This window comes from Salvelinus namaycush, chromosome 36 (assembly GCF_016432855.1).
Source record: "Salvelinus namaycush isolate Seneca chromosome 36, SaNama_1.0, whole genome shotgun sequence".
Taxonomy (NCBI): domain Eukaryota; kingdom Metazoa; phylum Chordata; class Actinopteri; order Salmoniformes; family Salmonidae; genus Salvelinus; species Salvelinus namaycush.
Window position 1 is genome coordinate 9499902 of NC_052342.1, and position 18577 is coordinate 9518478.

Below are 18577 nucleotides of genomic sequence, written 5' to 3' on the forward strand. Positions count from 1 at the left end.
GATACTGTTGTGATGTAAGACATACTTATGGCAGCTGTTTATACTTCTAGTACTGTTTATCAGACCTGGCAAGCTGCTCAACTAAAACCACCCAGCTCAACAAGACCCTTCGCTGGGCCTGCCTCTTGGACAGCAGTTACGCAGATCCAAACATGGCACACATAGTATCAGACGTTTACCGGATTTTCCCCTGCCATATGTTGTTGATTGAGTTTAGACAGTTGGAAATGTGACTGGGAGACAGATGGGAATAGATGGACGATTTGAAAGTGTCAGACGGGGGATTCAGGCTTGGGTGTTGCGAAGTTGGCTGTGTTGATCACCAGGTCAAACATTTAGCCTACCTGCCTCCTAGACAGTCACATAGTTCCCCCTCTCTCCTGCTATTCATTGATAGAATGAAAATAGTGATGGAGATGGATGGAGATGTGCTGTTGCTCTAGAGAGGGCTGGCTCAGAGATATGGCCGAGGTCAGAGTTTAGACTCTGTTTCCTGTGGGATTGGCATGTGGCCACGTGATTGGTGCTGAGCGTGGAGTAAATAGCAGGATGGCATTCCCGGCGCAGGAATGACTACAGGGAACAAGGGAATTCTCCGCCTCGTCACAGTCGACAGCGTGGGGACCTTTTCTGGTAATTCTCCAGGGACCCCCCCCCCCCCCCCCCTCTCCCCTCCCCCCATACAGTCAGAGCAAGTCTGAGCATAAACGGGTATGTCCTCTCTGGATTTCTGGTTGGGTAGCTGGATGGGAATCTTGGCATGAGAGGACCAGTTAACCAATAAACATTCCTAGTCCATCATTATCATTTACTTACCATCCTTCTGTGATGTATCTGATTTCTTAGAACTGCAGTTATGATCAAGACCTCAATTATTATTGGTCAATGACATTGACAACTCAATCTGCTTTGTTACTCTAACACTGTACTGTGTAGCCTACTGTATTGTCCCACTGCAACAGGGATTTGACATGGCAAAAAAAAAAAAGAAACTGGATTAAATATGTGTGGGATGATAAATTCATAAAAGTCGACCGTAGTGAAAAAAATGTAAAACAGACAATTTCCCTCTATTTCCTGTCTACAGCTGTTACATGAGTGGAATACAGAGAAAGTTAGATAGAAGATGGAGAAAAAGAGAGTAGGGCAGTCAGCTTGACAGACAGACAGTGGAGGAAGCAGTAAGCCAGAGGAAGGAACTCTCAAACTTCCACCCCTCATCCCTCCAGACAGAGGGGATCAGAGAGCCGTCCTCGTTAAGAAGCGAGGAAAACCCTTCTCGGCAGGCACTCGTCTGTGAATAATGTATGAGAGGGCAGACAGGCGGGCGTCGCCATTACCATATTAGTGGGTTTTCCTGTTAGAGCAACCCCACGGATGGTCTGGTCTTCCCCCAAGAAGCACTACAGTAGTAGTTAGCGTTATTAGAGCAACAGAGATGCCCGGTGGTTGTCTGAGGAACTGCAACCAGACTTAAATTAGTTTGAAAATATATATTCTCGTTTGTGAGTGTTTTATTTAATTTATTAAAAGCAAGATAGCTAGCACATAAGTTATGAATATATGGTCCCTTCAGGAATCAAACCCAGAATGCTGGTGTTGCAAACAATAATCAACTGAGCTTAATGCTTCCTCCACTGTCTGTCTGTCAGGCTGACTGCACTACTCTCCTTTTTCTCCATCTTCTATCTATCTTCTATCTATTAGCCGGCTACCACGCGGTTACTCAACCCTGCACCTTAGAGGCTGCTGCCCTATATACATAGACATGGAATCACTAGTCACTTTAATAGTGGAACCCTAGTCACTTTAATAATGTTTACATACTGCTTTACTCATTTCATATGTATATACTGCGTTCTATTCTACTGTATTTTAGTCAATGCCACTCCGACATTGCTCTTCCTAACATTTATGTATTTCTTAATTCCGTTATTTTACTTTAGATTCGTGTGTATTGTTGTGAATTGTTAGATTCTACTACATTGTTGGGAGCTAGGAACACAAGCATTTTGCTACACCTGCAATAACATCTGCTAAATATTTGTGTGACCAACAAAATTTGATTTGATTTTGAGCCATGTAGAATTGGTGGTTGCTTGGTAATGATGTAAGAGGGAAAAGTACACTGCTCAAAAAAATAAAGGGAACACTAAAATAACACATCCTAGATCTGAATGAATGAACTATTCTTATTAAATACTTTTTTCTTTACATAGTTGAATGTGCTGACAACAAAATCACACAAAAATGATCAATGGAAATCAAATTTATCAACCCATGGAGGTCTGGATTTGGAGTCACACTCAAAATTAAAGTGGAAAACCACACTACAGACTGATCCAACTTTGATGTAATGTCCTTAAAACAAGTCAAAATGAGGCTCAGTAGTGTGTGTGGCCTCCACGTGCCTGTATGACCTCCCTACAACGCCTGGGCATGCTCCTGATGAGGTGGCGGATGGTCTCCTGAGGGATCTCCTCCCAGACCTGGACTAAAGCATCCACCAACTCCTGGACAGTCTGTGGTGCAACGTGGCGTTGGTGGATGGAGCGAGACATGATGTCCCAGATGTGCTCAATTGGATTCAGGTCTGGGGAATGGGCGGGCCAATCCATAGCATCAATGCCTTCCTCTTGCAGGAACTGCTGACACACTCCAGCCACATGAGGTCTAGCATTGTCTTGCATTAGGAGGAACCCAGGGCCAACCGCACCAGCATATGGTCTCACAAGGGGTCTGAGGATCTCATCTCGGTACCTAATGGCAGTCAGGCTACCTCTGGCGAGCCCATGGAGGGCTGTGCGGCCCCCCAAAGAAATGCCACCCCACACCATGACTGACCCACCGCCAAACCGGTCATGCTGGAGGATGTTGCAGGCAGCAGAACGTTCTCCACGGCGTCTCCAGACTGTCACGTCTGTCACATGTGCTCAGTGTGAACCTGCTTTCATCTGTGAAGAGCACAGGGCGCCAGTGGCGAATTTGCCAATCTTGGTGTTCTCTGGCAAATGCCAAACGTCCTGCACGGTGTTGGGCTGTAAGCACAACCCCCAACTGTAGACGTCGGGCCCTCATACCACCCTCATGGAGTCTGTTTCTGACCGTTTGAGCAGACACATGCACATTTGTGGCCTGCTGGAGGTCATTTTGCAGGGCTCTGGCAGTGCTCCTCCTTGCACAAAGGCGGAGGTAGCGGTCCTGCTGCTGGGTTGTTGCCCTCCTACGGCCTCCTCCACGTCTCCTGATGTACTGGCCTGTCTCCTGGCAGCGCCTCCATGCTCTGGACACTACGCTGACAGACACAGCAAACCTTCTTGCCACAGCTCGCATTGATGTGCCATCCTGGATGAGCTGCACTACCTGAGCCACTTGTGTGGGTTGTAGACTCCGTCTCATGCTACCACTAGAGTGAAAGCACCTCCAGCATTCAAAAGTGACCAAAACATCAGCCAGGAAGCATAGGAACTGAGAAGTGGTCTGTGGTCACCACCTGCAGAACCACTCCTTTATTGGGGGTGTCTTGCTAATTGCCTATAATTTCCACCTGTTGTCTATTCCATTTGCACAACAGCATGTGAAATGTATTGTCAATCAGTGTTGCTTCCTAAGTGGACAGTTTGATTTCACAGAAGTGTGATTGACTTGGAGTTACATTGTGTTGTTTAAGTGTTCCCTTTATTTTTTTGAGCAGTGTATATTTATATACCACTAACTGTGTAGATACACTATATATACATAACTATGTGGACAGCCGTTCAAATTAGTGGATTCAGCTATTTCAGCTACACATGTTGCTGACAGGTGTATAAAATCGAGCACACAGCCAAGCAATCTCCATAGACAAACATTGGCAGTACAATGGCCCATATTGAAGAGCTCAGTGACTTTCAACGTGGCACCATCTTAGGATACCACCTTTCCAACAAGTAATTTTTTCAAATTTCTGCCCTGCTAGAGCTGCCCTGGTCAACTGTAAGTGCTGTTATTGTGAAGTGGAAACGTCTGGGAGCAACAACGGCTCAGTCGCGAAGTGGTAGGCCACACAAGCTCACAGAACAGGACCGCCGAGTGCTGAAGCATGTAGGGCATAAAAATCACCTGTCCTCGGTTGCAACACTCACTACGGAATTCCAAACTGCCTCTGGAAGCAACGTCAGCACAATAACTGTTCGTCGGGAGCTTCATGAAGTTGGTTTCCATGGCCGAGCAGCAATGGAAGATCACCATCCCAAGATCACCAATGCCAAGCGTTGGCTGAGTGGTGTAAAGTTAATCGCCATTGTACTTTGGAGCAGTGGAAACGCCTTCTCTGGATTGATGAATCATGCTACGCCATCTGGCAGTCCGACGGACGAATCTGGGTTTGGCGGATGACAGGACAACGCTACCTGCCCCAATGCATAGTGCCAACTGTAAAGTTTGGTGGAGGACGACTAGTGGTCTGGGGCTGTTTTTCATGGTTTGGACTAGACCCCTTAGTTCCAGTGAAGGGAAATCTTAACGCTACAGCGTACAATAACATTCTAGACGATTCTGTGCTTCCTTTGTGGCAACAGTTTGGGTAAGGCCCTTTCCTGTTTCAGTATGACAATGCCCCCATGCACAAAGCGAGGTCCATACAGAAATGGTTTGTCGAGATCGGTGTGGAAGAACTTGACTGGCCTGCACAGAGCCCTGACCTCAAACCCATCGAACACCTTTCGGATGAATTGGATAACAGACTGCGAGCCAGGCCTAATCGCCCAACATCAGTGCCCAACCTCACTAATGCCCTTGTGGCTGAATGGAAGCAAGTCCCAGCAGAAATGTTCCAACATCTAGTGGAAAGCCTTCCCAGAAGAGTGGAGGCTGTTATACCAGCAAAGGGGGGACCAACTCCATATTAATACCCATGATTTTGGAATGAGCTGTTCGACTAGCAGGTGTCCACATACTTTTTGTCATGTAGTGTACTACAATTCAGGTGGATTTGTGCTTTCAGAGTTTGTGTGTGTATCTAAGAGAAGGCACAGTAGCCCATAACAATGGCTGTTGATACTGAGGGCTGCAACACTTACTTGCTCCAACACCCGCTCGTCTCACCACTGTCTCACCACTACCACGCAACCCCACCCCTCACCAAGCCCAGTGAATGTTAGTCTGTCTATCTGTAGCTGTACAGACTCATGACATGCAGATGGCTGGCATGCCGCGTTTGATGACTTGCTATTCTCAAACCCAGCCAGGAGACGCACTGAGGCAGGAAAGTCCCCCACCGGGGCCAAACCTCGGTGTCAGCTTTCCCCCCTCCGAATCAGGCCACACTGGCTGGGTGTTGGGGGTGGAGGTGGGAAGGAGAGCAGAGGGCTGTATAAAGGGGATGAGGCAACACTGTCTGTCTGTGTGGTTCCCTGGCCTGTTGCAATGTGATAACACACTTTGACTTATTTAGACAGACTAGGTCAAGGTTCCCCAACTGGTTTTATTTGGCCCCCCCAAGTTTTCAAGTAAATTTTGGAATTTTCATTGTTGGACATAAGACTGTAAACACCAGGAAATCAGCTCCGAGTGATTTTAATTTATGAAATCTGTTCCCAAGTATTCCCGTGCATAATAGAGAGACACAACGTGATCGTATACAAATGTAAGCAAGGTTTGATATGATTACGTTTTAGTCAAACATTATATCTCTTTGTGCTTCTCGCGGTCAATTTGCAGTCTCCAAATTATTTGTAATTATGTTCTGGCCCCCCGACCATTCTCTTAAGAAAAAATCAGCCCGCTGCTGAATCTGGAAAAGTTCATTGGCTCAGGTCTAGGTCAGATCCTAGTGGAACCGCAATGTGAGCCAATATAGCAAAATGTCATATAGTTTGTTAAGTCATACATATCATCATGTATGATGATATGTATGCAGCATACCAGCCAGCAGCATACCACCCTGCATACCACTGCTGGCTTGCTTCTGAAGCTAAGCAGGGTTGGTCCTGGTCAGTCCCTGGATGAGAGACCAGATGCTGCTGGAAGTTGTGTTGGAGGGCCAGTAGGAGGCACTCTTTCCTCTGGTCTAAAATATATCCCAATGCCCCAGGGCAGTGATTGGGGACGCTGCCCTGTGTAGGGTGCTGTCTTTCAGATGGGATGTTAAATTGGTGTCCTGTCTCTCTGAGGTCATTAAAGATCCCATGGCACTTATCGTAAGAGTAGGGGTGTTAACCCTGGTGTCCTGGCTAAATTCCCAATCTGTCCCTAAAACCATCATGGTCAGCTAATAATCCCCAGTTTACAATTGGCTCATTCATCCCCCTGTAACTATTCCCCAGGTCTTTGCTGAGAATGTGTTCTCAGTCAACTTACCTGGTAAAATAATAGAAAAAATTATTAAAGTAATAATTTTGAAATGGTTTTTCATGATCATTCTAAAACATCCATAAGAATATATAGATTTTTCATAATACAAAAAACTATTGGATTTGTTTGTTCGTGATTATACTGTATGTGTTTTTCTCGTAAACAGTCTAACAGTTTCTGATCCCATTTTTGGTACGTTGCAATTGCCTCCCAGAGAATTCAGCCTTTTCATGCATGTTGGCACAGAAAAAGCTTGATGTATGCACATTCTTATGGACCTTTGGAGCGGTATTGCATACTGTGGATAATGTGGTCAACCAAAGCACTCCTCCTGGTTCCCCAATAAACTATTTCCCTTCTTTTATCTCATGTGGATCTTACAAGTAGATTTGCTGTGTATCTCAAAATGTTTCTGCCTCAACTTTTCCTATCAACATGCCAATAGGGATCTCCAATCTGTCTCTCTGTCTCTGTATCCCCCATCTTCCCTCTCCAATGATCTCTCTCCCTTTCTCTTGCTCTCTCCTTTCACCCTCTCCCTCCATCCATCCATCGTCAGAAATGTATGTTTTCTCACTAAGGAATGGAGGCGATCAGTCCATCAAGCCCATATGCTGAGCGAGTTGTTTTTCCTGGTTTTATTCATGTTTAAATTCATGTAAATTATGCTGGGACTGTTGTGGTGGGGGCTTGGAATCAATGTGAAATAACATTGAAATCAAATCCAATCAAATTGTATTTGTCAGATGCACCTTACTGTGAAATTCTTACTTACAAGCCCTTAACCAACAATGCAGTTAAGAAAAATAAGAGTTAAGAAAAATATTTACTAGATAAACTGAAGTAAAAAATAAAAGAGCAACAATAAAATAACAATAACGAGGCGATATACAGTGATAGATAATAAACAGTGAGTAGCAGCAGTATAAAAAAAGGGGGGGTGGGGGGGGGTCAATGCAAATAGTCTGGGTAGCCATTTGATTAGCTGTTCAGTAGTCTTATGGCTTGGGGTTAGAAGCTGTTAAGAAGCCTTTTGGACCTAGACTTGGTGCTCCGGTACCGCTTGCCGTGCAGTAGCAGAGAGAACAGTCTATAACTAGGGTGGCTGGAGTCTTTGGCAATTTTTAGGGCCTTCCTCTGACACCGCCTGGGATAGAGGTCCTGAATGGCAGGAAGCTTGGCCCCAGTGATGTACTGGGCCATACCCTCTGTTGCGCCTTGCGGTTGGAGGCCGAGCCGATTCCATACCAGGCAGTGATGCAACCAGTCAAGATGCTCTCGATGGTGCAACTTTAGAACTGAGGATCTGAGGACCCATGCCACATCTTTTCAGTCTCCTGAGGGGGAATAGGCGACTGTCTTGGTGTGTTTGGACCATGATAGTTTGTTGGTGAGGTGGACAATAAGGAACTTGAAACTCTTAACCTGCTCCACTACAGCCCCATCGATGAGAATGGAGGCGTGCTCGGCCCTCCTTTTTCTGGAAGCGCAGAGGATGGGTTTAAAAGGCCAGCCGTGAGGAACAGGCACATGATGCCTGTTTATATTTTCACTTAATAACGCTGTTTTAATTGCTAGTTAGAACGTCCCTCGTGGTATAAAACTGACAGCTTTTGGGGGGTTTTATGAGATGGATTTACGGTTTTATGGACAGTTTTATAATACACAATATGGATGTTTTAGAATAGAAGGCATTCTAAATGCATTCATAATTCATTTGTAGACCAGTGATTTGATCAACGTGTTACAGTAGATATTGGGTTAACACTATACTTAATGCATGCAGGTATAATTCATTATGATGCAGTTACAATGCATCGTCAGACTTGTCATGAACATGTACAGTATTACCCCATTATAACGTCTTGTAATAATCTCATAATGATCCGGACAAAATAACAGCCAGTTTGAGACCCTTGGAAACGATGCACAGAGAGACATAACATACTATAAGCCTTGTTCTAAAGCAAGTTATAATGCATTATACCTGGATGCGTTTAATTGTCAGATGTCTCATACACACCCCCTCTCTCCATGAGGCTGTTCAGGAGGATGTAATCTCTCATGGACAGACTATGCAAACATAAACGGTACCGTAGCATCTGTCAACAGATTGTGGGATCCAAAGGCTAATGAGTAATTTTGTTCCGGTGTGCAGATTTTATCACAGGTCATTTGGACAAATCGTGATTTTTGCAGGTTTTAGCATCTTTCAGAAGGTGAGGGGACATTTGGCCCATATACTTGCCCGTAAGTTGCGAAGAGAGAGGGTATCACGGCTCAGGAGAAGACCCAGATGCAGACAGTTTTGAAATAACAATGGTTTATTACAAAAACAGGGGGGCAGGCAAACGACAGTGTAACGGCGTTCCTCCTCCTCTTCATCCGAAGAGGAGGAGCAGGGATTAAACCAAAATGCAGCGTCTTGATATGACATGATTTATTTAAGTAAAGACGAAAACACGAACTTCACTTGAAACTAAACAAAACAACAAACGGAGTAGACGAACCTGAACATAAGAACTTACATAACACGAAGAACTCACGAACAGGAAAATGACTACACAAAACGACGAACGAACGAAACAGTCCCGTATGGTGCAAACAAACACAGACACAGGAGACAACCACCCACAACCAACAAAGTGAAAACACCTACCTTAATATGATTCTCAATCAGAGGAGATGAAAACCACCTGCCTCTAATTGAGAACCATATCAGGTACCCAAAACCAACATAGAAACAGAAAACATAGACTGCCCACCCAAACTCACGTCCTGACCAACTAACACATACAAAAACTAACAGAAAACAGGTCAGGAACGTGACATAACCCCCCCCTTAAGGTGCGAACTCCGGGCGCACCAGCACAAAGTTTAGGGGAGGGTCTGGGTGGGCATCTGACCACAGTGGTGGCTCAGGCTCTGGGCGAGGTCCCCACCCCACCATAGTCAATCCCAGCTTACGTTTCCCCCTACGACTGACCACCCTCCTATTCCACCCACTTAATTTTTTGGGTAACATCGAGACAAGGGGCAGCACCGGGACAAGGGACAGCACCGGGATAGAGAGATAGCTCAAAACAAAGAGGTAGGTCAGGATAGAGAGGTAGCTCAGGATAGAGGGGCAACTCCGGACTGAAGGGCAGCTCCGGACAGAGAGACAGCTCTGGACTGAGGGGCAGTTCTGGATTACTGGCAGCTCTGGGCTGGCTGACGGCTCTGGACGCTCGTGGCTGGCTGACGGCTCTGGACGCTCGTGGCTGGCTGACGGCTCTGGACGCTCATGGCTGGCTGACGGCTCTAGACGCTCATGGCTGGCTGACGGCTCTGGACGCTCATGGCTGGCTGACGGCTCTGGACGCTCATGGCTGGCTGACGGCTCTGGACGCTCATGGCTGGCTGACGGCTCTCGACGCTCATGGCTGGCTGACGGCTCTCGACGCTCATGGCTGGCTGACGGCTCTGGACGTTCATGGCTAGCTGGCGGCTCTGGACGCTCATGGCTCGCTGGCGGCTCTGGCAGATCCTGTCTGGTTGGTGGCTCTGGCAGATCCTGTCTGGTTGGCGGCTCTGGCAGATCCTGTCTGGTTGGCGGCTCTGGCAGATCCTGTCTGGTTGGCGGCTCTGGCAGATCCTGTCTGGTGAATGGCTCTAGCGGCTCCTGACTGACTAACGGCTCTGACGGCTCGGGACAGACGGGCGGCTCTAATGGCTCGGGACAGACGGATGGCTCAGACGGCACTGGGCAGACGGATGGCTCAGATAGCGCTGGGGAGACGGATGGCTCAGATGGCGCTGGGGAGACGGATGGCTCAGATGGCGCTGGGGAGACGGATGGCTCAGATGGCGCTGGGGAGACGGATGGCTCAGATGGCGCTGAGGAGACGGATGGCTCTGGCCGGATGAGGCGCACTGTAGGCCTGGTGCGTGGTGCCGGAACTGGAGGCACTGGGCTGGAGACACGCACCATAGGGAGAGTGCGTGGAGGAGGAACAGGGCTCTGGAAACACACTGGAAGCCTGGTGCGTGGAGTAGGCACTGGTGGTACTGGGCTGGGGCGGGGAGGTGGCGCCGGAAATACCGGACCGTGCAGGCGTACTGGCTCCCTTGAGCACTGAGCCTGCCCAACCTTACCTGGTTGAATGCTCCCCGTCGCCCGACCAGTGCGGGGAGGTGGAATAACCCGCACCGGGCTATGTAGACGAACCGGGGACACCATGCGTAAGGCTGGTGCCATGTAAGCCGGCCCGAGGAGACGTACTGGAGGCCAGATATGTAGGGCCGGCTTCATGACATCCGGCTCAATGCTCAATCTAGCCCTACCAGTGCGGGGAGGTGGAATAACCCGCACCGGGCTATGCACACGTACAGGAGACACCGTGCGCTCTACTGCGTAACACGGTGTCTGCCCGTACTCCCGCTCTCCACGCTCCCCAAGAAATTTTTGGGGTTTCTTCTCGGGCTTCCTTGCTAGCCGCGTACCTTCATATCTCCGGTCTTGAGCTTGATTCTCCGGCTTCCAGCCTTGCTTCCTTGCTGCCTCCTCATATCGCCGCCTCTCTGCTTTCGCTGCCTCCAGCTCAGCTTTGGGGCGGCGATATTCTCCTGGTTGAGCCCAAGGTCCTTTTCCATCCAGCTCGTCCTCCCAAGTCCAGTAGTCCTGTGTATTCCACTGCTCGAACATCTGCTGCTTGGTTCTGATTTGGTGGGTGGTTCTGTAACGGCGTTCCTCCTCCTCTTCATTCGAAGAGGAGGAGCAGGGATTAAACCAAAATGCAGCGTCTTGATATGACATGATTTATTTAAGTAAAGACGAAAACACGAACTTCACTTGAAACTAAACAAAACAACAAACGGAGTAGACGAACCTGAACATAAGAACTTACATAACACGAAGAACTCACGAACAGGAAAATGACTACACAAAACGACGAACGAACGAAACAGTCCCGTATGGTGCAAACAAACACAGACACAGGAGACAACCACCCACAACCAACAAAGTGAAAACACCTACCTTAATATGATTCTCAATCAGAGGAGATGAAAACCACCTGCCTCTAATTGAGAACCATATCAGGTACCCAAAACCAACATAGAAACAGAAAACATAGACTGCCCACCCAAACTCACGTCCTGACCAACTAACACATACAAAAACTAACAGAAAACAGGTCAGGAACGTGACAGACAGGTCAAGAGCAGGCAGAGGTCAGTAATCCAGAACAGAGTCCAAAAGGTACAGAACGGCAGGCAGGCTCAGGGTCAGGTCAGGCAGAATGGTCAAAACCGGGAACTAGAAAAACAGGAACTAGAGTAAAACAGTAGTACGGGAAAAACGCTGGTAGGTTTGACGAGACAAGACAAACTGGCAACAGACAAACAGAGAACACAGGTATAATGGGATAATGGGGAAGATGGGCGACACCTGGAGGGGGATGGAGACAAGCACAAAGACAGGTGAAACAGATCAGGGTGTGACAGAGTGTAGAGTTCCTCGTTCCGGGTCCGCTCCTCGTTCCAGCATCTCTTCTATCACGCCCTGCCCCAGAACTTAATTGAGCATCAGACCGCAAGGGATTTTAGTTCTGGGTTAACCGAGATTAAGAGGATATAACTTTACAGAAAGAAATGTATTGTGTAGAACATAAATGATTGTCTGACACATAGAACAGGTCATCATGTCAGCTCTATTCATTCTATTTCTGTCTGCAACATACAGAGCATTTCCTGTCCTTGAATTCATACTTACAGAAATATATGTTTTTTTAGTAAGGAAACTTAAATGGCTGAAGTACATATTTATTCAAATTAATCTAACTTGTGTTTTGTCTGTTCCCTATAGCTGCAGTGCTGAAGTATGAGAACAACGTGATGAACATCAGGCAGTTCAACTGCTCCCCTCACCCCTACTGGCTGCCCAACTTCATGGACGTCTTCACCTGGTCCCTGCCCTTTGTTGGGGAGAAAGGTGAACGGGACACACGCATGCACGCACGCACGCACGCACGCACGCACGCACGCACGTACGCACGCACGCACACACACACACACACACACACACACACACTATTCCTCCAGGTCAAGTTCATTTAATTCATTCATATGATGGCAGAATACATTTAGGGAACTGCTGTTGTGGCTGTTATTAGTACTCAAATGCAGTCACATGCATCGGTATATGTGGATATAGTCATGCCTAACAATACAACAACCAGAAATAACAATTGAGATGACCAATTATCACGCCCAGTGGTATGTGTGGCTGTAGTCATGCCTAACCTACAGTATCAACCAAAAATATCAAATGAGATGTGTCCATAACAATTATCGGTCCTGTTTTATTTGATGTTCATCTTATGAAGGCTTTATAAAGCCTTTACATAGGCTTCAGAAGCGCAACATAGATGCTTCACAAATCATCTATAACCGTATATCATGCTCTTTAAAGATTCATAATGTGGCATAACTGTGTGACATAAGCATCAATTTAGTTGTTCACATTTATCTTTTATAGAGCATGAAATACGGTTATAGATGATTTGTGAACCATTTATGCAGCGCTTATGACGCCTATATGAATGTGTTATGAAGTCTTCATAAGATACACTTCAAATATAGCGGGACCAAATTATCACATCAAATGTCATTCAGCTTAACGCCGTAGGGTTGTCTCTCTCTCATTCTCCCTCCCTCCCTCCCTCCCTCCCTCCCTCCCTCCCTCCCTCCCTCCCTCCCTCCCTCCCTCCCTCCCTCCCTCATTCTCCCTCCCTCCCTTCCCCCCCTCTCTCTCTCTCTCTCATTCTCCCTCCCTTCCCCTCTCTCTCTCTCTCTCTCTCTCTCTCTCTCTCTCTTCCTCTCTTCCATCTTCTCTCGCTCTCTCTCCCCCTTCCTTCCTCTCTCTCCATCCATCCATCCCTCCCCCTCTCTCTCTCTCTCTCTCTCAAATTCGAATTCAAATTGCTTTATTGGCGTGAGAAACATTGCATAAAAATTGTCAATGCATTAATGTATACATCATAAAAATGTTTTATGGAAAATAAATACAATTGTAAATAATAATTAAATAAGATAGTAATAATAACAGAAGAATAATAATGTAACGGCTTTTGTCCTCTTCGTCTGAGGAGGAGTAGGAAATATCGGACCAATGTGCAGCGTGGCACGTATCCATAATATATTTTAATAGAATGAATACAAAATACAAAAAGAACAAGAGAATCAAAATGAAAACCGAAACAGTCCCGAATGGTGAAAACACTGAAACGGAAACATAACTACCCACACCCCATAGTGGGAAAACAGGCTACCTAAGTATGATTCTCAATCAGAGACAACGATCGACACCTGCCTCTGATTGAGAACCATACTAGGCCAAACACATAGAAATATAACATACAGAACAAAACATAGAAAAACAACATAGAATGCCCACCCCAACTCACACCCTGACCAAACTAAAATAAAGACATAAAAAAGGAACTAAGGTCAGAACGTGACAAATAATAACAACAATAGAATCACAACAGTGGACAGTAAAACAAACATAGGATAAATAATGAGGACAGTAATATGCTAAACATGTTAAATAACGGCAGATAGCCTAGCGGTTAATAGCGTTGGGCCAGTAACGGAAAGGTTGCTGGTTTGAATCCCCGAGCTAACAAGGTGGGAAAAATCGGCAATTATGCCTTTGAGCAAGGCAGTTAACACCCAACGACAACTGCTCCCCGGGCGCCGGTGAAGTCGATTAAGGCAGCCCCCTCGCAACTCTGATTAAGAGGGGTTGGGTTAAATGCAGAAGACACCTTTCGGTTGAATGCATTCACTTGTGCAACTAACTAGGTATTCCCTTTCCCTATTACTACTCAAATGAATGATACCACCACCACTGTTATTTACACCAATACCACAACCATCCCTACCATTACCATTACTATCTATCATTACTACCACCAATATTTCAACCTACTACCTACTAAGACTATTACTACTATTATCATCACCGCTATATTACTACTACCACGACCATCATCATTACTACATCTTCTAGCACCACTACCACCACCACCATTAGACTACTACCATTACCCCTACTACCACCATTAAACTACTACCATTACCCCTACTACCACCACTACCACTACCGCCATTAAACTACTACCATTACCTCTACCACCACCATTAAACTACTACCATTACCCCTACTACCACCATTAAACTACTACCATTACCCCTACTACCACCATTAAACTACTACCATTACCCCTACTACCACCATTAAACTACTACCATTACCCCTACTACCCCTACCACTACCATTTGGAATAATAATAACAACAATAATAACAACAATAACAACAATAATAATAAGCGTCACTGCTTATTGGTACAGATTTAGTTACTCAGTGTCAGTGTTGTCACGATACCAGAATTTGGACTTCAATACTGATACCAGGTTTAGTATCATAAAACTCGATACCATCATGATTCTCGATATCAAAACAATACTAAAACGATACCACAGCAAAAAAAGAAGGTGCATTTGGAAAGTAATCAGACCCCTTGACTTTTTCCACGTTTTGTTACGTTATAGCCTTTTATTCTAAAATGGATTAAATATAATTGTTTTCATCAATCTACACACAATACCCCATAATGACAAGCAATTATTTTATTTTTTTTAAACATTTTAGCAAATGTATTAAAAATAAAAAGAATAAATACCTTATTTACATAAGTATTCAGACCCTTTGCCCTGAGACATAAAATTGAGCTCAGGTACATCCTGTTTCCAATGATCATCATTGAGATTCAATTGATTGGACAATTCAATTGATTGGACATGATTTGGAAAGGCACACACCTGTTTATATAAGGTCCCGCTGTTGACAGTGCATGTCAGAGCAAAAACCAAGCCATGAAGTCGAAGGAACTTGGAGACAGGATTGTGTCGAGGCACAGATCTGGGGAAGGGTACCAAAACATTTCTAACGCATTGAAGGTCCCCAAGAACACAGTGGCCTCCATCATTCTTAAATGGAAGAAGGTTGGAACCACCAAGACTCTTCCTAGAGCTGGCCACCCGGCCAAACTGAGCAATCAAGGAGGTGACCAAGAACCCGATGGTCACTCTGACAGAGTTCCAGAGTTCCTCTGTGGAGATGAGAGAAACTTCCAGAAGGACAACCATCTCTGCAGAACTCCACCAATCAGGCCTTTGTGGTAGTCTAGCCAGACAGAACCAGTCCTCAGTAAAAGGCACATGACAGCTTGCTTGGAGTTTGCCAAAAGGCACCTAAAGAGTCTCAGACCATGAGAAACAAGATTCTCTAGATTCTCTGGTCTGATGAAACCAAGATTGAACTCTTTGGACAAGCTTCTGGAGGAAACCTGGCACCATCCCTACGGTAAGGCATGGTGGTGGCAGCATCATGGTGGTGGCAGCATCATGCTGTGGGGATGTTTTTCAGAGGCAGGGACTGGGAGACTAGTCAGGATCAAGGGAAAGATGAATGGAGCAAAGTACAGAGCGATCCTTGATGAAAACCTGCTCCAGAGCGCTCAGGACCTCAGACTGGGGCAAAGGTTCACCATCCAACAGGACAACGACCATAAGCACACGGCCAAGACAATGCAGGAGTGGCTTCGAGACAAGTCTCTGAATATCCTTGAGTGGCCCAGCCAGAGCCTGAACTTGAACCCGATCAAACATCTCTGGAGAGCTGAAAATAGCTGTGCAGCGACGCTCCCCATCCAACCTGACAGAGCTTGAGAGGATCTGCAGAGAAGAATGGGAGAAACTCCCCAAATACAGGTGTGCCAAGCCTGTAGCATCATACCCAAGAGGACTCGAGGCTGTATTCGCTGCCAAAGGTGCTTCAACAAAGTACTGAGTAAAGGGTGTGAATACTTATGTAAATGTGATATTTATGGGCGTTTTATTTGTAATAAACTTGCAAAACTTTCTAAAAACCTGTTTTTGCTTTGTCATTATGGAGTATTGTGTGTGGATTGATGACGAAAAAAAGCTATTTAATACATTTTAGAATAAGGCTGTAATGTAACAAAATTTGGAAAAAGTCAAGGGATCTGCTTACTTTCCTAATGCACTGTAATCCATCATGCCAAATGGAATCAAAAACATTCTTAAAATCAACATATCATGCAAATACTTTCCCTCTGTTTTTCTGATGAACATGCTGGTTTATTAACATGTGTAATGTGTATGCGGTCTGTTGTTCTGTGTTTGGGTAGACAACCAATTCGTTTTTTTGCTGAGAACTCTCTCTCTCTCTCTCTCTCTCTGCAGTCACTGAGATGCTGGTCAACGTGTTAAGCATCTGCTCCAATGATGAGCTGACGACTGACGAAGAGATCGATGGTAAGTCTGTGTTCACAGCAGGGGCGCAACTTTCACTGAAATAAAAAATGTTCCCTCCCTCCAGTTATATCATTGGAATGTGATACAAAACGAGGCAACGGTGTGCTTTAGGACCATGCGTACGCCTCCTAGCGATCGGGTAGACTGTGTTTATCCGACTGGATAACAAAAATGTAAAATAAGTTATGTCCCCCCCACTTATAAAACCAAAGTTGCATTTCCTGTTTCACAGGGTGGTGTGCCCTCGTTGCCACGATAGGTTAGACACACCCAATTCCCTTTCTCCTTTTTACATGCAGGTGCTCCACTTTCTCAGCTCCACTCTAAACCATTGATAAGTATGCAAATGTAATTTAAGCAAAAACTCAAATGCAATTGCTAATGACATGACATTGCTAACTCCCCTCTGAGTGTTGGAATGACCCTTGGGATGGTGAAATGAATATGTGGAAGTAAATGAGTGGAAGGAGCAACTGTATAGAAACGGAGAATGGGGAATTGGGCATGGAAGGACAAAGATCATTATGGGGTTGTGTCTCTCGGTGTTTGACTTGACTTCCACTAGAGGGCAGCCTCGACCGATGGAACATTCATCAGCTCAACAAGCATACATTTCACATTTACTTTCTTTGGATCCGCAGTAGAACTTGACAGTGCAAGAAGCCCGCATGGATTCGCACGCCTTTTTATCCTATGTTGGGGAATAGCTATTAGCTACTATGTAACACAGTTTGTTACAAAAGTCAACACGTGCCACAATTCTCTTCAGGTTGCGTATCTATGGGTGGAACACACCGTGTTCCTGGTATTCAATGCCTCCTGATTTCTCATTCCATTCATTCCTTATCTTACAGCTCATTCAAATGGGTTCCATTTAACACTAGTAGGCTCCATTGTACAACATAATGGCCAGACGCATTCTCTAGGTAGAGATGGTTTGGAACACCCATTCCTAGAAAAGCCCTTTAGATACTCCATCGTGCCTCTTACTTACCAAGTCACACACGTCACCATAACTCTATAGTGAGGGGGAAGGAATGCTTAGGTCATATCCTGTTCCTGTATGGCAGGAAGTGGTGTGGTGTAGAACATGGATTCTAACCCTTGACCCTAACGTTACTAGTTGACAGACACTCCTTAGTCACTTACAACCTTGGTGACTTAGTCGCTAACATCTCATAATTTCCTAATTTTCTTTTCTTAAAAGACTTTCTTCAATAGTTCAATATCCATTGTGTCGATGTTCATATTCTCTGCATTATGTATTTCTGTTTCTCTTCTCTCGCTCTCTCATGTATCCCTCTTCTCTTCATCTCTGTCTGACTCTCATTCTGTCTCTCTTTCATTTCTCGCTCTCTCTTTCATTTCTCGCTCTCTCTTTCATTTCTCGCTCTCTCCTTCTCCCCGATGCTGGGATTATTTCACACCTCATTTAATGTGTCTTCCTTCTTTTCTGTTCTTCTAGTTTTGTTTTAATAATCCATTGCTTTTCTTTATGCCGCCTCTTTTTCTCTTTCCTCTCCGCCTCTTCCTCCTCATTGTCCTTCTCATTCGCTTTTTCTGTAATTCTTCAGCCGTCCATCCACTGATCTGTCATCTTTTCTTTTCTCTTCTGGGGGTGTTCTTGAGAAGGACATCTAATATATGCCCCCAAGAAAGGTACAACCCTCAGCTCTACTGTCGTGTGCCAATATACCTTTTTTTGGTGGTGCTTGCTCAGGCACGTGCACTTTGGGAACCAAATGACTAACACAATACATAAATGTGTTGTAACATTTATGCTCAGTTTGGTTACTGATGTTGATATTGATCAGTAAAAATGTCAAATGTATTGATCAAAAAAATAATAATTTTACA

At 45.4% G+C, this 18577-nt stretch overlaps 1 protein-coding gene across 1 annotated transcript in view; it reads left to right on the forward strand.

Annotated features, from left to right (window-relative positions):
- LOC120030311 (serine/threonine-protein phosphatase 2B catalytic subunit alpha isoform-like) overlaps nt 1-18577 on the forward strand; it is a 107131-nt gene that overhangs the window by 69937 nt on the left and 18617 nt on the right. Inside the window, exons 9-10 of the mRNA XM_038975664.1 lie at nt 12182-12307; nt 16649-16720. Coding sequence (XP_038831592.1) covers nt 12182-12307; nt 16649-16720 — 198 coding nt within the window. The remainder of the gene's footprint in view (nt 1-12181; nt 12308-16648; nt 16721-18577) is intronic.